Here is a 19,744-nt window from a genome sequence, read left to right on the forward strand (position 1 = left end):
CAGGAACCAGGAGGTGCAGGGAACAGATTCTCCCTGACAACCCTCGGAAGGAACCACCCCTGGGGACACTTGTTCTCGGACTCCCAGCCTCCAGAGCTGTGAGGCAATGCACTTCTACAGTGTAAGCCATACTCAGGGAGCCCCAGAGACCTGATCCACCACGTCCCACCACCCATGGAGTCTGGCTACTCTCCTCTAACAAGGCCCCCTGAAGAGCCATCTGCCCTGTTCCTGAAGGTCAGAAGAGAATGGCGACACCTACTAGGCCTCGGGGGTTTTTTAAAGCCCTGGTATCACATTCCTTAGCGACTGCAAAAATGTAGATTTCTGGGCCCCACTCCAGACCTGCTGAGTCAGAATCCTTGCCAATTTTCTCACATCATCACCAATATTGGATCTTTCATTGATTTTTTTTTCAAAGACCATTAAAAGACTTCTCATTTTTATCTGTATGCCTTTCATTATCAGAGAGGTTGGGCACTATTTCTGGTTTACTGGTCTTTTGGATTTCTTTATATTTTTTATAAATATATATACACACACACATAATTCATGTCATTTGCCCAATTTTCTTGTCTTCTTTTTCTTATTGTTTTATAAAAGCTCTTTATACATTATGGGCATTAGTTTGTAAACATATTTAAAATACTTTTATATTTGTTTTATCACCTTCTCACCACACAGAAGTTTTTTCCTTTTTGGCTGGGTCAGGTTTGCTGACCTTTTCTCTTAGAGCTTCAAAGTTTTATGTCACACATAGAAGAGTCCCCTACAGTTTGATTCTGCGCAGTCATGGGTTCCAACTCATGAACAATTCTTATTTTATCTACCCGCTGCCACAGTAGCTGCCTGGCCTTTCGATGCCCTGCACAGCTCTCCAGCCTCGAGGTGGGGCTCAGTCTCTGGGAGTCTCAGGGCTGGCCTGAACCGGCGAGCTGCTGGGTGCCTGGCCCTGGCCTCAAGCTCTTCTCTAGTTCCACTGCCACCCGGGGGGCTGCAGCCTGGATGGCATTCTGGATGCTCTGTAGGTTCCACTGGGTCCTCAAGAGGGCATCGTCCAGGGTGAAGAAGCCATCGCGTGTGCGCCGCACTTGGGAGCAGACAGCCGTGCTCTTCAGCTCCAAGCCAATTTCATGCACCAGCCTTCGCAGCTGCTTCTGCGTCTCATGCATGCACTGCACCTCTGCCATGGACACAGGACAGCTATGGTGGTGAGCACAGCCTCTGGGGTCTGCTGATCTAGATTCACACCCCTTGATACCTCCTGGCTGCGTAATGACTTTAACAAGACACCTTCCTTCGCTAGAGCTTTGCTATTCAGTGTAGCCCAAGACCCAGCCGTGGAAGTGGGTCAGACAAGCAGAATCTCAGGCCCCATCCTGACCCGCTGAGTAGGAATTTGCCTTTTAAGACCTCAGGTGATCTGTGGGCAAGATAATGTTCGAGAAGCACTGCCCTAAGACTTGGTTTGCTCATCTGTGAAATGTGTGGTTGTGAGGAGTCAAGAGAGCATTTATATAAGGTGCTTAGCATCAGGAAAGCCTTGGTTAGTGCTCAAGAAAAGGAGCCTTCACACTATCAAAGCATCTAATAACAAAAATGACAAAAAATGGTTCCTCTAAGGCATAGGAGTGGAGGTAAATCTATGGGTACCTTCCTCTGAAGTCAAATGAGTTTCTTATGCGGTCATAAAAAAAAGGAGATGCAGTAGGAAAAAAGAAAAGAAAAGAAGCCTTCATTAATAGGATCAACAGAGAAGAAAGGAGTTGCGGGACTGAGGTGGGTAGGACTGGGGAGGTAAGAGGGGTGTCCGAAGGCCCACAGCAACTTGAAACACTGAGTGGCTCGGGAAATGGGCTGCTCAATATAACCTTTGCTTGTTAAGGTCTAGTTTCAAAGAGATTTGGCAGGAGATTGGACAGCGTTTGTTCTGTGTGCTGTGTGACCAGCCACGTCTGGCCCAGGGCTCTGAAGAAGTGGACCCCTGGTGTCTTGGCCAGCAGAGATCAGGGCCGGTGTAGGCAGGCCTCTGCAAGGGCATTCTGTGGTGACTCCCCAAACCCAGCAGCCCACCTTAGGCAACTTACCTAAGAGGAATTCTGGGGGTGCAAAGTATAGGCATCGGATGCCAGTTATCAGCATCGGGGACTTGCTCATGGGCCGGATCAAGCCTCTCACAGCCATCTCATAGGCCTCCTGCGTCTGCAGGTCAATGTTGGAGTACCTGGGGATCAGAAAGCAGCTGGAGGGGGGCTGGCAGGGGGTGGGGAGCCGGGATTTTCACCTCTGGCCCAGCGCTTCACTCGTGAAAGCTGACGTTCCTGAAGTTCTTCACTTGCTTTCCGTCTTCCCTGTCCCTCCAGCTGCCTTTGCTCAGGCCCCTCCAATCCCTAAATGCAGGGATTGTAAGCCCTTTCTGGCTTCAACAGGCACACATGCCAACTGCCCCCAGCCCAGCTCTGAACCCTGACAGTGTGGATTGGGCTCTCCTCTCCACTAGACCACATGTTCCCTGGGAGGCCAGGGGGGATCTCGTTTCCCTTGGTTTCCCTGGGTGGCTGGCCCAAAACCGTGGCACAAAAAACACTGTGCATGCTGTGGAAGGATCAGTGGTTCTTGTGCCTGGTTCTGGGCTCTAAGAAGAGGAGCCCGGGGCAGGTGGGGCCTACAGGAAGCTCGTGGGCGCTTCCTGCTCTGCCGGCATCTCCCTGAGGGTCCCTTCAGGGAGGTGTGAGTCAGGCCCCACTCACATCACCAGGGCCTTCTGATGGGAACCTTGGATCACAGCCAGGATTCGGTCCAGCTTCTCTCTGGTCACATGGTCTGAAAAAGCCAGGGGATGTAGGCACACAGGTGGCTACTGAGAGACTCCCTTCCTCCCAGCTAGCCCTGTGCTTGGAAGGCACCGGAGGGGATCCTGGAGCATCCGCCAGCCCCAGGGTTCCCAATTAGGGGGTTGAGAGTCCTTTGAGAATCTTAAGACCCTCTCAGAAAGATACACTTGAACTCAGGATTGTGAGGACATTTTCAAGGAGCTCACAGACTCCATGTTGAGGCCACTTTCTTCTGGAAATAAGGCTCAAAGCCATGGTGGGACTTGCTCAATATTCTCAGCCAGGTCCTCTGAGCCCCAGTCTGGGATTTTCCATGTCAGGGACCCTGGAAGGGAGAATGTCATCTGCATGCGGAAACACGTGGCAAGAAGCGGGAGGAGCCATCTTCTGGCCTCACCAAGTGGCTGGGGTGGGTGGCAGCACTCAGAGATTCGGCCAGGAGGCTGGTCTTGGGGTCCAGCTGGGGCAGGTGCCAATTTCTGGCTCCAAAGGCTCTGGGCACAGGTGCGGTTATGAAGGCAGGCCAGCTTGGAAGGGCCTGGACCTCTCATCCCTTCTGTCTGGCTTCATTCATGCTGTTGTCTTACCTGAAATGCACCTGCCACTGCCTCCTCCCACCTCATTTACAACCCAGTGCAAATGCTGCCTCCTCCAGGAAGCCCCTCCTGGAGCACGTCACTGCTTCCTCCTGGCTCCTGCCACTCTGCACCTGGGTCTCTTTCCCAGCATTTAATTTTCTTTTGATTTTACATTATTTTTTAAGTTCTTTAAGAAGTTTGGATCAGCACTAAGCATCTCCCTTCTCCAAACTCTGGATTCCTCCCCACCATAAACGTCGGCTTGGTAGTCATCTTTAGATGTCTTTTGGATGCTTGACATACACCTACACGTACAAATATACTGTGTTTCTTTGCCACGTGTTTTTAATCTTATCCAGAAGATGTAGGGGTATGTCTGCTCTCCCCACTATACTGAGTTCACTGAGACTGGGGACCCCATCTGATCCATCATATGACTCCAGTGCCTGGCACATGGCTGGCGCTCAAAAAACATGTCAAATAAGTAAATGCAATAGACCCTATGGAAAATGTTAGAACATGGGGAGAGTAAGAAGTGAAGAACAAGCCATCCATCCTTCCATCCAACCATCATCCCATCTCCCACCCCAACCCCTCCATCCAACCCTCCACTCCCATCCCTCCTCATCCACCATCCCCTATCCATCCCCAATCATCCACCCATCCAACAAGCACCTCCATGTCCTGGGCTCTGTGCTGTGTGTGACCACAGGAGGGCAACGACACAGTCCCCGCTCTCACGGGTGACAGTCTTGTAGGAAGATGGGAGTTAAATCACCGCTAATCCCTATCACCAATTGATTACTCCTCTGAGAGTCCATCTAGCCCAGGTCTGGGGTATAGAGAAGCCTCCCTGGGGAGGTGACATTTACACCAGTCACCTCTGTGACAGGAGGAGGCACAGTAGGGTACAGGGCATTCCTGGAACACAGACTGATGTGTCCAAAGCCCCCCGACAGCCCGAGCTCGGTGTATCTGAGAGTAACTGAGCGGGAGCCTGCCTGGCCTCCGGGGTGAGGACTTGGGGAGGCCGACGCGGGCGGCCACAGCTGCCCCTCCCACCCGCTCGGGGCTCTCACCGAATGTCGTCTTCTCCACCAACCGCCCACCCTCACAGAAGTCCTCTGTGGCTTTGCCCAGGAGGCCGCGGACTGCGTAATCCTGCGAGGACAGGGAGAGAGGACAGGGTCAGTGTCCCTGCTCTGAGCCTCAGCACTGGGGGAGGCAGGCACGGCCCCGCAGCCCACTTCCCAAGGCGGCCCGGCCCGCAGGGAGCTCAGGCTGCCCAGCTGCGCCCCCTGCCGCGAGGGAGGGGCACCAGACCTCCCTGACCGTGAGCCCCCGCGGCCTGCAGGAGGCGCTGATGGCAGCACCAGGACCACGCATGCCTCCAGGTCTCTCCACTCCAGCCAAACCTCCCAACTTATCCCGCCGAGCCCCCCAGCATGCCCTGCTGGCTGCTCTCGGCCCTAAACACGCCCTGCGCGGCCGACTGCCTCTGCTGCAAGTAATGCTGGTGCTCCTGACGGGAGAGGTGACAGCAGGGACATCCACTGAGCACCGACATGTGCCGGCGAGCGTGCTAAGCACGTTACACGCAGTCACTGATTTCATCGTCAGAGTAACCCTACTATCACTCCCGTTAGAGACGGGGAAATGGAGGCACACAGATGATAAGTAAGCCACCCAAAGACCCAGAGTTGGAAAAACCTGGTTTTGAAATGAAGCCATCTGGCTTCAGAATTTGTGCTCTTAACAACCAGAAGTGTGGGCCCTCTAACGTGGCACCTCTGCACGTGCTTCCGGTACCAGACTCCACAGCCCCAGCTGGGACGCAAGCTCCCTGACGCCTGGACAGTGCCATCCACTTCTCAGCCGTGGGGAGGGAAGAGTGGTGTCCTGATTAGGCTCTGGTGTCTGACAGATCCAGGTTCAAATTCCAGCTCTGGCCCTTATAAGCCAGGACCCTGGGCAAGCAACATGCCCTCTCTGCACCTCAGTCCTCTTATCTGTAAAATGAGTTAACGACAGATCCTACCTTACAGGGAATTTGTGCGGCATCCACGAGGGAGCCCAATGCAGTACTCAGCACAGAGTGGCCAGCATGTAGTAATGCCAGAGCCACCACTACGTTATGGTTCATCTTCCCTAGCACACGACAAGACAGAAGTGCTTGCTGAGGGCCTAGGTGTCCCCCATGGAATCCTCTTAGCATCAGAATCCCATCAGTGACCCCCAGGGAAAGACCAGGGGATAAGCAGCTGCTCCCAGCCCCAGTACCTTGGTGAGGTGAGCGTTGTACATGTCAGTGAGGAGGCTGCGTCCACGTCCCACGCCGAGCACTGAAAGGCACCCAGGCCGATCTCACACCCGGTTCCCCCTTTCCGGGGACCACCCCAAAACCCTGCACCCGCCATCAAAATACTCCCACCTCTGATGCTGCTGAAGCCATCAAGAGGGCAGGAGAGCTTCCTCTTCAGAAAGCAAGTGAGTGCCACAGAGTATATGTGAAAATGCAGATTTCTGGGCTCCACCTCGATGTACGACTGACTGGTGGTGGGCAGGGGGCCTAGGATCCTTAGCAAGCTCCCCACGGGGTTCTGATGCACTCAGAAGTAAGAGGCCAGTGTGGCCCAGTCACACTAACTGGCACTTAAATCTGGGGTGGCTCTAAGCATGTCCTTTAATTTCCTTGGGCCTCTGGCTCCCCATCAGAAAAAATGAGGATCAAAAATAACATCCCACCTGGGTGGTACTGTCGAGATTGAGACAATGCACGAGAGGCAGTCAGCACAAAGGAAGGGCCCGGGTGACGGGGGCATCGTTGCCATTCCCTGCCCTTCCCTGGCTCTGCTTTTCCCTCTGGCTGAAGGAGAGAAGAAGAACCAGGAGGGGGGCATGCCATCATGTCTGCCTGCCCGTGCCCCAGGAAGTGAGACAAGGGGACTGCGACTGTCACGCATGGAGGTTGTGGCCACTGCCTGACCCTGGGGACACAGATGGCTCATGACTCAGGGCTTTATGTGTCCAGCTCCAGCAACATCTATCCAGATCTTGGTCAGTGGGCCAGAGTCACACGCCTGGCCGCCTCATGGGAGCGATGAAAAGATTTCCCTCTCTGGACCAGGGGCATTCACTAGCCACACGACCCAGGATGAGTCACCTAAGCTGCAGCCTCACTTTCTTCATCCATAAAGTCATAAAACATCTATCCAATATGGCTGTTGTGGTGAATACATGCACACAAGGGGCTTTGGACCACATGTCAAATGCAGGAATCACTTGATAAAAGCGGGCAATTGTGGCTTCCCTCCTTCCATTAGCCAATCAGACAGGGGCAGGAGTCAGTGGAAGAGGGCAGAGGGGGGAAATCACTGTCAGCTTGGTAGTGGGCTGGGCTCCTGGTAGCTTCCCAATCCTCCCCGAAGCTCATCACTGCACCCCCAGGCTTACCACAACACCTACCAAGCACCCCAGATGCCTCGGCATCCAGCCGGTGTCCCACACCAACCTTCAAGCTGGTGAATGCAGGTCCACATACTGGAAAGAAACAAACAAGGTTGCTTTTCTCAATGCATCAGCCTCCAAGATGACTCAGGCTGTGTGGAGACCTCACTCCTCGAATGCAGCCCCACAGAGCCCAGATCAGGGTCAGGTCGGACTCTCAGGCTTCCTTACTGCACAGTTGGGGCCTAGAGCCATTTCCTCAGTTCCCTAGGCCCAGGGAAAGGGCAACCTAAGGTGTTCGTTTCTCTGCCAATCAACATTCCCCCAGGGAGAGGCTTCAAGTGGACTGGGCATAACAATGGGAATCAAGATTTTGGGGTCCTCTACTTAGCTCCTGCAGAAGGAGAGTCCTTGGGACTATAAAGTGGAGGCTGTGAGCTCCTTATGCAGGTCCTGGGCCCCCAGTTCTACCCCCAGAACCCAGAACTCACTAGGTACTCAGGAAGTAACTATTGAACGAATGAATGACTCACCAAAATACACACATTAATATATGTATAGTTTTTTATATATCAATTATACCTCAGTAAATCTGGATGGGAAAAAAAAAAGAGTGAATATAGGAATAAGCCAGAAGAATTTACACTTCTGTAGATCAAGAGAAATCCAGGGGAAGGGAATGGGATGATTACGTGTCTACTGAATTTGGACTATGTTATTTAATGTCAACACTGAGCCTCGGTTTCCTCACTTGTGAGAAGAGAACAGGACCCGCATCATAGGGCTGTGGTGAAGATCAATGAGATAGTATCTGGGGAGAGCTTAACACAGTATCTGGTACACAGCAGACCCTCGATATATCCTCCTTGTCATTGCTATACTGTAGCATCACTGAGTATCACTGTCAAAGGGATGTTAGAGGTTTCTGATCAAGCTCCTCAGTTCTCCTATATCCTACCCAACACGTGCTTAATCTCAACTAGTGCCAGGAGGCTCATCAGATTTAGTTCCATTCTTGGACAGCTTTGTTGACTAAAAAGTCACTCTTTCCAAGATCTTAAAACTCCCTCCTTCGCACCTCTGCCTGAGAGTCTCAATTTCCACCTGAAGTCCCAGAATAGTAAAGGGGTCAACAAACTACAGTCCACTGACCAAATCTTTGAGCCTATGTTTTTTTTGATGGCCCATGAGTTCAATCTTTTCATTTTTCAATGGTTCAGGAAAAAAAAAAATCAAGAGAATATTTTGACATATGAAAATTATATGAAATTCAAATGTCAGTGTCCATAAAGTTTTATTGGAACACAACCAGGCTCACTGCTTTTCATACTGCCTACTGCTTTTGCACTACAATGGCAGAGCTGAGCCAACAAAGCGTAAAATATTCAGTATCTGGCCCTTTCCAGGAAAAATTGCCACTTCCTGGTCAAATATTTCATCCGCACTCCGTCCCTTCCAGAGTCTGGGACAGAAGGAGTCTGAGCACTGACTGGGACACTGACTCTGGGCAGAGGTTTCTTCCGAAGCGACACCCAGGCCCCTGCTTGAATGTGTCTTACCCAGCGGATGGCTGGTGAGGGTGGGGACACTGGTGGCTGTGAGGGTCAGCTCCTTCTCTTCGCTGCCTTCCATGGGGCCCAGCAGGAAGCGAACACGTTGTTCAGGGGCAGGCGGCTTCCCGGCATTGACACCTGAGCACGCACAGGTAAAGGACATCTTGTCAATTCTGTTAGGACACCTGGAGGAGGTGGGACAGGGAAGTATCGAGATGCAAAAGAGATAAAAGCCCACGCTGTAGCGAAGAGAATAGCAGTAGTTAAGAAACAGGCTTGAGTTCAAATTCTGATTACTGCTTCTTAACTACTTATGACAATACTGAGTCTGTTTGCCTATACGAATATAGGAAGAAATGAACAGTGACGGAGTGTATGGAACAGTGATTAGGTAAACGCTCCACCCAAGCGACTAGGTCACATGACTTCATGTTGCTGGAAGGATCAGAAGAGAAGATGGGTTCCCGGGAGAAAGAAGGATTCAGTGTCTGGTCCGAGGCAACTCACCCTTAAGAAGTTGCAATTCCACGGTATCCCGCAGGTGCTTCCATTTTAACCCGGGGGGCTTGTAGGCAGCGAAGAGCCCATGCAGCCGCGCCAGGCCCCTGGGTCTCATGCTTGCAGCCAGAGGCTCCGGCTCGCGGAAAAGCTGGACCTGTACGGAAACACCGAACGGCCCCGCCCCCAAAGTGAGGTCCTTGCCACGGGCGCCGCCATGTTTCCTGGCCGGAAGAGGCTCTCTTATTGTGCTCGGGGTAAAACATGCTGCGGAGCAGCAAGTAGGGCCCGACGCTGAGCCCTGAAACTAGCGGGGGTTACTTGGGGACTCTAGGGTGAGGTGAAATGGTGAGAGTTTTGTATCGGTAGAATAGGAGGTAGACAGGTCGCCTGGGTTTCCTTCCCATACTTAACGGTAGGGCCCTCTCCTGTCCGTGCTCAAGTTTTCCCAAGACGCCCTAGTCAGCCCAGTGGGGGATCGAATTCTTTTGACTTCGGCGCTCCGTCGCCAGAGACGTTTGGGACGTCGGCCGTATTCCGCCCTTCCTCCCGTGGACGTGGGACAGTGCCCCCTGGCATGGCGACGCTCCGGACCCTGCACTCCCTCCGCCGGCTCCGGGGCCGCGCAGGGCGGGCTGCAGGCAAGTGGCGCAGGCGGGAAGGACTCGGGGGCGCCCAGCTCCTTTGACCTCCCCTTTCCCTTGCCCTGCAGACGTGCCCCTCCGAGCTGCAAGCCTTGGCGCCGGCCTGCTCTACCCCGAGCACATCCCCACCTCCCCGCTGCAGAAGGCGCTGCTGGCCGCCGGCTCTGCGGGAATGGCCCTCTACAACCCGTATCGCCACGGTAAGGCCGCCCGCGCCCGGGGCTCTCGGGGCATCTAGGGGTCCGGGGCGCGTCCTTGCCTCGGAAGCCCGGGCAGGTCCCGACCTCTGTCAAAGCCTCGGTTTCCTATTCGTAACTGGAGAATAGACCAGTCAGGGTACCCAAACCTAGATGCACCTCATAATCACCCGCAACGTTCATTAAAAATGGAGGTGCCTGTGTCCCACCTCAGTCCGGATCTGCCGAATGTGGGGAGGGGAGGGAGAAATCAGAGCTTCTGCTACTTCCCGATTCTATCATCTAGACACATTGAGAACCTCTGGACTGAATAGGTGACTTATAACATCTATGGTAATATCCATCAAGTTGCAACATCCCCCTATAAATTAAACTTTTGAGATGAAGAACCATGACTGCCCTGTTCCACTGTGTCGGCAGCATTTTGGGTAGTGCCTGGCACATGATAAATGTCTGCTAGATGTAAAGACCAGAACATCTTACGGTTTTACATTACCTTTTTACATCCCTCCCAGGTTTCTAAGTTTAGAAAGTACTGTTACTCTTACTAACAAACGTGATAAGGCTAACTGCTCACTGAACATTTGTTCTGGCTGCTTAACTGCACTGAATAGTTAATATGCATGATATTTTTTATTTATTGCATTACCCTTGTTTGTAACAACTATAAATGTCTAAAGGTATAAGAAAGGTTTTATGTGCACTTCACAAATTAGGACCCTGAAGCTTTGAAATGTGAAGCAGTTTGCACAAGGTCATCTAGATAGTGACTGTACCTGGGCTCAAACCTGGCACTGTGATGCTAAAGCCTGTACCTATCAACAAGGACGTGGTATTATGTCATGATAATAGATGTAAAAGCAACTTAAAAACTCTTTGGAGTACTGTGCTAACCAGAGCCACCTCACCGTGTTAGATTAGTAACAATAATAATAACTATAGATACATATGTTGTGCCTTTACTGTGCGCCATGTGATTCGCTAAGTGTTTAACATGAAGCCTCATAATCAGGAGGTAGATACTATCCCTTTTTCATTGTGTAAGAAACTAAGGCTCAGACCAGACCATGTGATTGACCTAAGATCATAGCCTCCATTTGTCCCCATTCTTTCCTTTCAGACATGGTCGCAGTTCTAGGGGAGACCACAGGGTGCCATGCCCTGAAGATCCTCAGGGACCAAATGAGGAGGGATCCAGAGGGTGCCCAGATCCTACAGTAGGTCCCATCTCTGCCTCAGGGGTTGGGAGCATTCTCTGGGGATCCTGATCTCTCTGGAGTCACCTTTTGTTCTCCTAGGGAGCTCTTCTTGATATCCCAGCCCTGGATGGCTGCACAAGCTGTGTATTGTCCAACTCCATAAGTGCTGTTCACGTAGACACTATGATGACCCCTGGGTAGTACAGTGTGGTGGCCTCAGCCCAGTTCTAGCCACAGGGCTTTGTACCTTCACTGTGGCATCTAACACATGCCAGCTGTAGCCCCCACCCCTGTAGTGAGTGCCCTTTGGAAGTATCCTGCTCACATATGAGGCCTGCCCTCCGAGAATGTGCCCCTATAGGCAGGAGCCACGGCCTCAGTTTATGGCAGTCCCCTCAGTCCTGCCACCATCCTGACCAGTGGTAGGTACCCTGTTAGGACCTGACCCCGTTGCTGCTCTCTGCCCCGCCACCTCTCACACCGTTGGAGTAGCTGGACCTTTCACCTGCCTTCGCTGGCACTCCCCCCACACCTAACTCTTGCCTTCTGCCTTGCAGGGAGCGTCCCCGGATCTCACTGTCCACCCTTGATCTGGACAAGCTGCAGAGTCTGCCTGAGGGCTCCCTTGGCCGCGAGTATCTCCATTTCCTGGATGCAAATGTGAGTTTCCAGCATCTGTGCATTTGGCAGTCACCAAAAAGGGCAGAAGAGTGATGTCCTAAGGAGGGAGGAGCCCTGAACTCCCACCATGGGCAGTAGTGCTTTTCAGTGTCTTGTAGGAAGTCTCGGTCATGTTCTGTGGGACAGGCAAATAGGCCAAGAACATCATTCCAAGCAATAATACCAGCCAGCACTTATTAACCTCTTACTGCATGCCAGGTGCCAGGCTCATACATGATCTCACTGAATCCTCCAACCACCCTGTCAAGTATGTTTTATTGTTATCCCCTTTTAACAGATGAGGAAACAGGCTTAGAGCAATTAAGCAACTTGTTAATTTCACACAGCTAGTACTAATGGAGCCAGCATTTAATTCTTAACTGCTCTTAACTGCTGCACTGTGTCCCTTGTTGTAGAAACAGAGCTTTCCCTAGGATGTGACAAGTTGTGGCACTCTCCAGCCCTAGGCAGGGAGGATGGGCTGGGGGTGGGGGGAGTCCCAGCCTCTGAGGAACCCATTCATTTGTTCAGAATCTGTCATGTGCCATCCATTGTCCTGGGTGCCAGGGATGTAATGGTGAGGTAGACGGATAAGGTCCTGCCCCCATGGAGCAGACATCCTAGTTGGGGAAGTAGACAATAAAGCAGCCAAAGGAAAACATTTTCATTTAAAAATTCAGACAAAATACTGCGTACTCAGAATGTACCAGCCACTGTTCTCAGCAATTAGGATACAGTGAATGAAACCGGCCAAGAGCCTGCCCTCGTGGGGCTTCCATTACAGCAGATGGGGCTGTGAGGACCACAGTCAACATGATAGAGAACAAAGGTCAGGGCAGGGGAAAGTGGCTACTTCTGATAGGGTGGTCATGGGAGGCCCCTCAGAGGACACTTGGAGGATGGGGAAGAGCACTCAGGGTGGGGGGACTGCCGAGTGCGAGGCTCCGCGTGTTTAAGAAAAGGAGAACGTGCCCATGTGGCCAGGAGAGGAGTGAGTTGGGGGAGGCAGCCAGTGGGCTGGGAGGTCAGCCGGGCCAGGCCCTGCCAGCCATGGGAAGGTGTAATAGGAACAATAGGAAGCCATTAAGGGATTCAAGCAGGATAGTGACATGATCTGATTCATAAAAGGACCTTAAGGTACAGCTGAGCCACCTTCCTGCCCCTCCCTACACATCCCATCAGCACCTCTGCCAGATGGCAGCAGGAGCCAGCCAGGCTGGAGGAGGTGAAGGAGTGAGTAAAGGTTGCTCAGAACTGAGTTTCTCAGCCTTGGCACGGTTGACTTTTAGGGCCAGATTGTTCTAGGGTACAGGGGTTGCCCTGTGCATTTTAGGGTGTTTAGCAGCATCCCTGGCCTCCACCCAGCAGATGCCAGGAGCCACCCCCACCCCACCCCCTGCTCAGTTGTAACAACTATAAATGTCTAAATATATGCAGATACAGCAAGTGTCACCTGGTGGACAGGTGAGAACCACTGCTCTGGAAGATTCTCGTCCCTAAGAATCTACTCCCCATATTCTCCTGACATTTGCCGCCTCTGCCCCTTTTTATGACATCTCCCTCGGATTTCACCAGGATGCAATTATTTCATTACTGGGAAACCCACCAGGGTGACCTGCCCTAAGTGTCCCCCAGGGAGGGACAGCCTTCCGCGGAAGTTCCCCAGAGCCTTTTGTCCTGTTGCTGCGGAGGGGATGGAGCTTCCAGGGCCTCCCTTGGCACCTTACCCAGTCACAGCCCTAATTGTGATAACAGCCCTAGAGATTGTGACATTTCTAGAGCACTGTAACCAGCAGAATATGAAGGAACACCTTTGTCCAGAGATTTAGATCATAGTTCAAGGTGAGGACACCCTCCCTGAGGCTGACGTTGGTAGGGGGTGTGGTCATCCTTTGGCATCAAGATTACAGGCATGGGCTCTAGGTAAGAGTGGCCTGAATTACACTGATGGGCAGTGACAGCAATGGGGTATCGGGGGGGACTTGATAATAATGGTGAATGTAATAACCACACTGTTTTTCTTGTGAAACCTTCATAAGAGTGTATATCAATGATACCTTAATATAAAAAAAAAGAAAGAAAGAAAATCTTTAAAAAATCAAAAAAAAGAAGCCTGAATTAGAATCCTGCCTCTCTCCCCAGCTTTATGGCCCTGGGCAAATCATTTGACTTCTCTGAGCCTTAGATTCCTTATCTGAGATAAGGGGACCTAGTGTTTATCTTCCATAGCACTTACATGGCTTATTAATAATGGGCATTAACAGAATCAGTAATGGAATCCAGCAGACTTTGTTCGTACCCTGACTCAGCCACTTGATAACTATGTGATCTTGGGCAAGTTACTTTATCTCTCTGAGCCTTGTTTTTTTAATCTGTACCTGAGGCTAACAGGATCTAGCCCTATAGGGTGGGGAAGACGCAGTACGATAATACGATAATACGTCACAGGTCTCTCGCAGTGCTGGCGTGTGGTAGGTGCTCAGTGACTGTTATCATGGTGATACCTTTCAGCTCCACACAGCAGGTAGAACTCTGCAGAAGAAATTAGGACCTAGGACTCAGTGAGCTCAGAGACCATGGCACTGAGCCAGCAGCCCCAAAGCAGTGAAGACATCAAATCTCTTGGGCTCTGGGTGGGCTGAGGAAGGACATCTTCCTGCCCTTGGGAACAGGAAGACTAGGCTGCTTCCACTCGGCATGGGTGCTGCTGAGGACTTAGAGAGGCACTGGGTGGGTAAAGGGAGGACAGCTGACATCTCTGCCTGGGACCAGAAAAGCACTTGGGGCCGGCCTTTTACTCGTGCATTCAAATGATACTAATTCTTCCGGGCCCTGGAGATACAACAGTGAGCAAAACCAAGCCAGCCCGGTCCTGTGTGGCCTACAGGCTGCTGCAACGCTGTTCACAGAAATAGAACACAAGCCACGTAATAACTAATTAAAATTTGCTGCTAGCCTCTTTAATACAAGCAAAAAGAAACAGATGAAAGGAATTTCAATAACCTATTTTGTTTAAGCCAGTATACCTAAACTATTATTTCAGCATGCAATCAATGTTTTTAAATTATTGAGATTTCACATTATTTTCTTCATACCAAGTCTTCAAAACCCAGTGTGTCTTTACATGTGCTACAGCTCATCTCAGTTGGAACTTGTCACATTTCAGGGCTCGGTGGGGCTCCCAGTGGTGAGTGGCTGCTGTAGAGGTCTAGAAGAGAAACATTAACGATCCCACACACGAAACATCCCAGTACAATCGTGTCGAGTGCCACAGAAATGCACAGGTGCTACAAGAGGCCATACATGGACCTGATTGGTCTGAGGTTCAGGAACAGCCTCCTTGTGGAGGGGACACTTATGCTGGTCATAAAGGATAGGTGGGACTTGTCACCGTGAAGATGAGGTGGGAGAGAGCACCCTGAGCTGGGGACAGCTCATGTGAAGGATGGAGGGTCTTTTTTTTTTTTCTCATTTTATTTCTAATTGTGGCTTTTAAAGAAATGACCATAAAATTCACCATCTTAACCATTTCTAAGTGGACAGCTCAGTAATGTTAATATCCACATTGTTGTAAAGCCAATCTCCAGAGCTTTTTCGTCTTGTACAAGTGAAACTCTGTACCCATTAAACAACTCCTGCTTCCCCCTACCCCGGAGGGTCTCTCTGCCATAGAGTCCAACAGGCTGTGTGCTTTGTGTGTGAGTTGCGGTAGGCCAGGGGGCCGCTCACCCCACCACATTCCCTGCCTGAGGCCTCCCGTGTTGGCAGATAGGGACAGAAACAGAGTCCCCAGAGATTTCTGGTGGAGTATGAGTCTGGTGGGAGTGGTTGACAGAGTCAAAGAGAGGCTGGAAAATTGGGCCCGGGAACTGTTGGGAAGGGGTATAGGGGAAGCTCACGGTTGTCAGAGGGTCTCCCCAGACACCCGAGCACCCACACGATTCGTGGACGATGAGGAGCTAGCGTACGTGATCCAGCGGTACCGGGAAGTGCACGACATGCTCCACACCCTGCTGGGGATGCCCACCAACATCCTGGGTGAGTGCCACCCCACCAGCCCCCTTGAGAGTGGGGGTGCTCCAGTCAGCCTGTCTACTGGAGGCCGTCTTCAGGACCAGGGCAGGGCTCACCTGTCTTTGCCAGTGACCAGTTAGTTAGCTGGCTTGGGGCCTCGTTTTCTGCTTTCTGAACCTCTTGGTAGCATCTGTGCCACACATCCCGTCCTCCATCCCCACCGCTTCCTAGGGCCTCCTCACTGACATGGCAGCATTCCAGCGCCAGGGCTCCTTGCTCTGAAACCCTTAGCACCAGCCGAAGGCCCGTAGGAACCAGCCTGGGCTCCTCAGCATGCACAAGTCCTCCCATTCTGCTCCCAAGCCTCCTTCCCAGCCCCTGTTTCCCCCTGTGCCTGGACTCTCCTCTACCCTCAAGCCAAGTGCCCTGAGGCCCAGCACGAGCTGGGACCAGGCACTGCTGACCCCTGGTAGAGATCAGAGAGGAGCGGACACCTCTTTTTGCCCTGCCATGAGCACCGCTAGCCTCTCCTCCTGGGCCCTGCTCACCTCCTACCTCGTTTCCCCCAACCAGGGGAAATCGTGGTGAAGTGGTTTGAGGCTGTCCAGACTGGCCTGCCCATGTGTATCCTGGGTGCACTCTTTGGACCGATCCGACTCAGTGCCCAGTAAGTTCTCAAGTGGCAAGGGGTTGGGAGAGAGCTCAGAGAGGCCAGGGCTCCAGTAAGTGGGAAGAGCATGCAGCCTTCCTGAGCAGCCCTGGGACAGAGAGGTGAAACTGGCCTGGCGTGGAGTCTCTGGGACAATGAACGTTCGTAGGACTCCAGGGGCTCTTGGGTCAGATCACAGTGTTGGGTCTGAACGGTGGTGCTGGGGATGGTGCGGCAACCTAGCATTAGTTTGTGGAGTTAGGTAGCCCTCAATTTAAATCTGGGCTTTGGCATGTTCAAAATGTGTGGCTTTGAGCACAGGATTCTACCTCGCAGAGCTTGTTTCCTCAGCTGAAAAGTAGGGATAATAACTGCCTCCTTCTTAGGGCTGTGTGAGGATTAACTGAGAAAATGCACCGTGAGTGCTGGGCACATAGCGTGCCTGGCCCTCGGGACGTTACTACTTCTTTTTCTTCTGCTGCCCACAGGAGCCTGCAAGCACTGGTCTCAGAGCTGATCCCATGGGCAGTTCAGAGTGGGCGCAGAGCCCCGTGTGTCCTCAACCTGTACTTCGAGCGGCGCTGGGAGCAGCCCCTGAGGGCTCTACGGGAGGAGCTGGGCATCAGAGACCCCCCTGTGCAGGTCGGGGGCCTGGCCTAGGCCCTGAGCCACCGAGCCAGGGGGGCCCGGCCTGGCTTCCTGACTCCCGCACCCACCCCAGCTTCCCCTCGGGGCAGAGGGCTCCTTTGCCACTACCTTTGTTCCTTTAAGAACACTGACCCTTGGACATCATCTGTCATGATTTGTCATAACCACTGCTGAGTGGCTTTGAGGACCAACCCAGGAAGGAGCAGGCAGCACAGGGCGGCTCCAGGGAGGCAGGAGCTGCCCAAAGAGAACCACCCGTGAGCAGGAATCAGCCATCTAGGCTCGTGCTGGAATGTCTCAGGTCTACAAGCCCTGTTTCAGAGCCCTCCCTGCCAGCCACGGTGTTCTGGTGCCAGGCCGGGCAGCCTTCAGGAGGAGGGCTGCACCCAATTCCAAAGACCTGAGAAGACGGAGGCGAGTCGGCTGTCTGCATAAAGGCTCCTGTCAGGTCGAGCACCTGCCTCTGCCCTTACCCAGTGCTGCCCGTGACCCCGGCAGCCCTGGGCCATGGAGCAGCGCCAAGGGCAGACGTTCCCTTTAGCCTGCGCTTCAGCCGCTTGTCCCAACTCCTCCGGTCTGAAGTTGGACAGACTAGGATTCAAATTCCCAACTCCCCCTAGCAGAGGAACTTAAAGCAATCCTTTCCCTTCTCTGAGCCCATTTTTCATCATCAGTAAAAGGGGACCGAAAACAGCCGCCACCGGCCAGGGTTACTGTGGGGGTTTCATGAGGTGGCCCTCAGAAGGGCTTCGGAGGAAGGGCCCGAGGGGCAGGCGTTGTTTATCACTGCGCTTGCAGGTGGGGGGAGGCAGTCGCAAGGCTGCATGTTCTTTCTGGAGTGGGAACGAGGCGTTTTCCTTGCGTCAAAGCCAAGGAGTGGGGACCGGCAGGGTGAAAAGTATCATCTGGAGAATGTGTGGCCCCGGCTTGGGGTTTAGAACCAGAAACACTCAAGATAGCAGAGCCTTTAGAGTTTTGGGGGGCCAGCTCCTCGTTGTGTGGGTAGGGCAACTAAGGCCCAAATATGAGCAAAGAATTGCCTGGATTAATTAGAATCCAGGCCAAAAGACCTCCTGGTTCATTTTCCTATGCCTCAGTTTCCCTATCGATAATGAGGGCTACAGTTTATAGCTGTACTGTGTGCCTGAACACTTGAGGTGCATCAGCACATGGATGCCTTCAGCAACCCAGCAGTGGAGGTGGCACTAGTATTTTACTAATGAGCAGAACTGGGGCTGGAGCCAGGGTTGTCCAAAGACCTGCCCAGCATTGCCACACCAGTGTCTCAGCCTCCTTTGTGCCCACCACATCCCAGTCCAGTGGCCCATAGGAGACTGAAGGCCTGTTTTGGAACCATGGCCTTGTTAAAAGGGAAGCCTTGTCCTGAGTTCTTTGAATTTCTGCAGAAGGAGGAAGGGATTGGGGAGCTCCCAGACCTCCATCTGTGCAGTGTAGGACACCTTTCCAGACTGCCAGCTGTCCACAGCTTTCCAGGGCCCCAGGCACCCCTAACTGCAAGTCAGTAAAAGAACAGTGCCACGGTTGGGGGAGAAAGGTCAGACCGTCAGATGGCTGCCTCTGCTCAGCTGGGGCACTCCCCTGCTCCAGCCACTAGGTACCTGGAGGACCTGGGCCTTTACGGCACTTGAGAGATGGGCACTGACAACAGGATTAGCTGGGAATGGAGTCACATCTCCACAGGGTGGCATTTTTGTCACCCGCTCATGACTGGAGGAAAATTATACTGGCAATAGCTACCTCTTACTGTGTTCTTACCATAGCCTGTGAGTCCCTGCCAACTTCTAGAAACTTCCATTCTTCATCCCAATAAACCATGTTGGTCTTCTTACTTTGGGAACAGTGCTCTGTCCCCACCAGGTCATCATATCGTCAGCTCCTTGTCATTCACATCTGTGCTCCAATGTCACCTCAAAGAGACCTTCCCTGACCACCATGTGAAGCAGCCGTCACGCACTCCATCCCATCATATCACTTTCTTTGCAGTGCTTACCACTCTGAAATCATCTTCCTTGATTATGTATGTATGCGTTCCATGTCTGCTCCAGGAGGGCAGGAGGACTGTACTTCCCTTCATTGCTCTGCACACGCTAGGGGCTTGCTCACTGCTTCACTGTTGAAAATGGATGCTGCGCACCAGGCATGCAAGAACTCGCCAGCCCTCACAACAACCCCACTTCGTGGGGAAGACCCTCAGTCTCAGGGTCGTGTCCTAGGGGACACAGCCGGGCTGTGGTGGAGCCGGTCTTGGGACACACAGGTCTCAAGTCCTCTCCCGGTAGCCAAGGGAAAGCTCCCTTTCCCTCTGCCCAGTGAAGGCATATGTAGCTGACCCCAGAGCAGTGTGCTTGGAGGCACAGGCTCCAAAGGCAGGCGGACCTAACTCTGCCTCCGTCCTTGCAGTAGTCAGGTCATCCTGCTGACCCTGTGCCCTCATCTGTGAGCTGGGGAAAGTATATACCTATTGCACAGCAGGGCTGCTGTGCACGTGTAGTGCTTTAGCGCACAGTAAGCTCTTAGCAAATGGAGGCCATCCTTTGCCAGGAGGGCCCTCTGAGACCTCTGAAATCACTGTACACAAGCCAGAGGTACTTATTTTGCACACACCCAGAGTAGGAGGACTTACATAGCTCAGAGATCCTAATGCCTAATGAAACAATTTCTATGGGGAAAGCTCCTATTGTGTGCCAAGGGCCAAACCACTTAAGTCTGCTGGGGAGGTTTAGTGCCTTCAAGTGAGTTCGGATGTCAGTCTCTGATAAGTCTGGAGATTTAAGCACTCATGTTAGCTCCCCAAGGCGGCAG

General features: G+C 52.5%; 2 protein-coding genes across 5 annotated transcripts; one reads left to right on the forward strand and one right to left on the reverse strand.

Annotated features, from left to right (window-relative positions):
• Nucleotides 1-553: 553 nt before the first annotated feature.
• Nucleotides 554-9,056, reverse strand: TRUB2 (TruB pseudouridine synthase family member 2). 3 transcript variants are annotated; one of them, XM_036913762.2, is made up of 8 exons: nucleotides 8,920-9,056; nucleotides 8,419-8,550; nucleotides 6,878-6,952; nucleotides 5,693-5,754; nucleotides 4,492-4,573; nucleotides 2,751-2,823; nucleotides 2,088-2,224; nucleotides 554-1,183 (listed from the first exon to the last, which is right to left on the reverse strand). In XM_036913762.2, exons 1-8 carry the CDS (start codon nucleotides 9,026-9,028, stop codon nucleotides 912-914), a joined length of 942 nt encoding a protein of 313 aa, XP_036769657.2. In that variant the 5' UTR covers nucleotides 9,029-9,056; the 3' UTR covers nucleotides 554-911. The 3 variants fall into 3 exon arrangements, with proteins under 3 accessions (XP_036769657.2, XP_036769656.2, XP_057355082.1); XM_036913761.2 differs by having other exon boundaries at nucleotides 6,866-6,952; XM_057499099.1 differs by having other exon boundaries at nucleotides 6,866-6,952; nucleotides 8,419-8,597; nucleotides 8,920-9,048.
• Nucleotides 9,057-9,062: 6 nt separating this feature from the next.
• COQ4 (coenzyme Q4) lies at nucleotides 9,063-18,771 on the forward strand. Of its 2 annotated transcripts, XM_036913763.2 has the most exons (7): nucleotides 9,063-9,551; nucleotides 9,623-9,754; nucleotides 10,872-10,968; nucleotides 11,508-11,610; nucleotides 15,519-15,648; nucleotides 16,198-16,291; nucleotides 16,762-18,771. In XM_036913763.2, the coding sequence occupies exons 1-7, from the start codon at nucleotides 9,488-9,490 to the stop codon at nucleotides 16,931-16,933; spliced, it is 792 nt and encodes a 263-aa protein (XP_036769658.1). In that variant the 5' UTR covers nucleotides 9,063-9,487; the 3' UTR covers nucleotides 16,934-18,771. The 2 variants fall into 2 exon arrangements, with proteins under 2 accessions (XP_036769658.1, XP_036769659.1); XM_036913764.2 differs by lacking the exons at nucleotides 15,519-15,648; nucleotides 16,198-16,291.
• Nucleotides 18,772-19,744: the final 973 nt, after the last annotated feature.

Source organism: Manis pentadactyla, chromosome 3 (genome assembly GCF_030020395.1).
Source record: "Manis pentadactyla isolate mManPen7 chromosome 3, mManPen7.hap1, whole genome shotgun sequence".
Classification (NCBI taxonomy): domain Eukaryota; kingdom Metazoa; phylum Chordata; class Mammalia; order Pholidota; family Manidae; genus Manis; species Manis pentadactyla.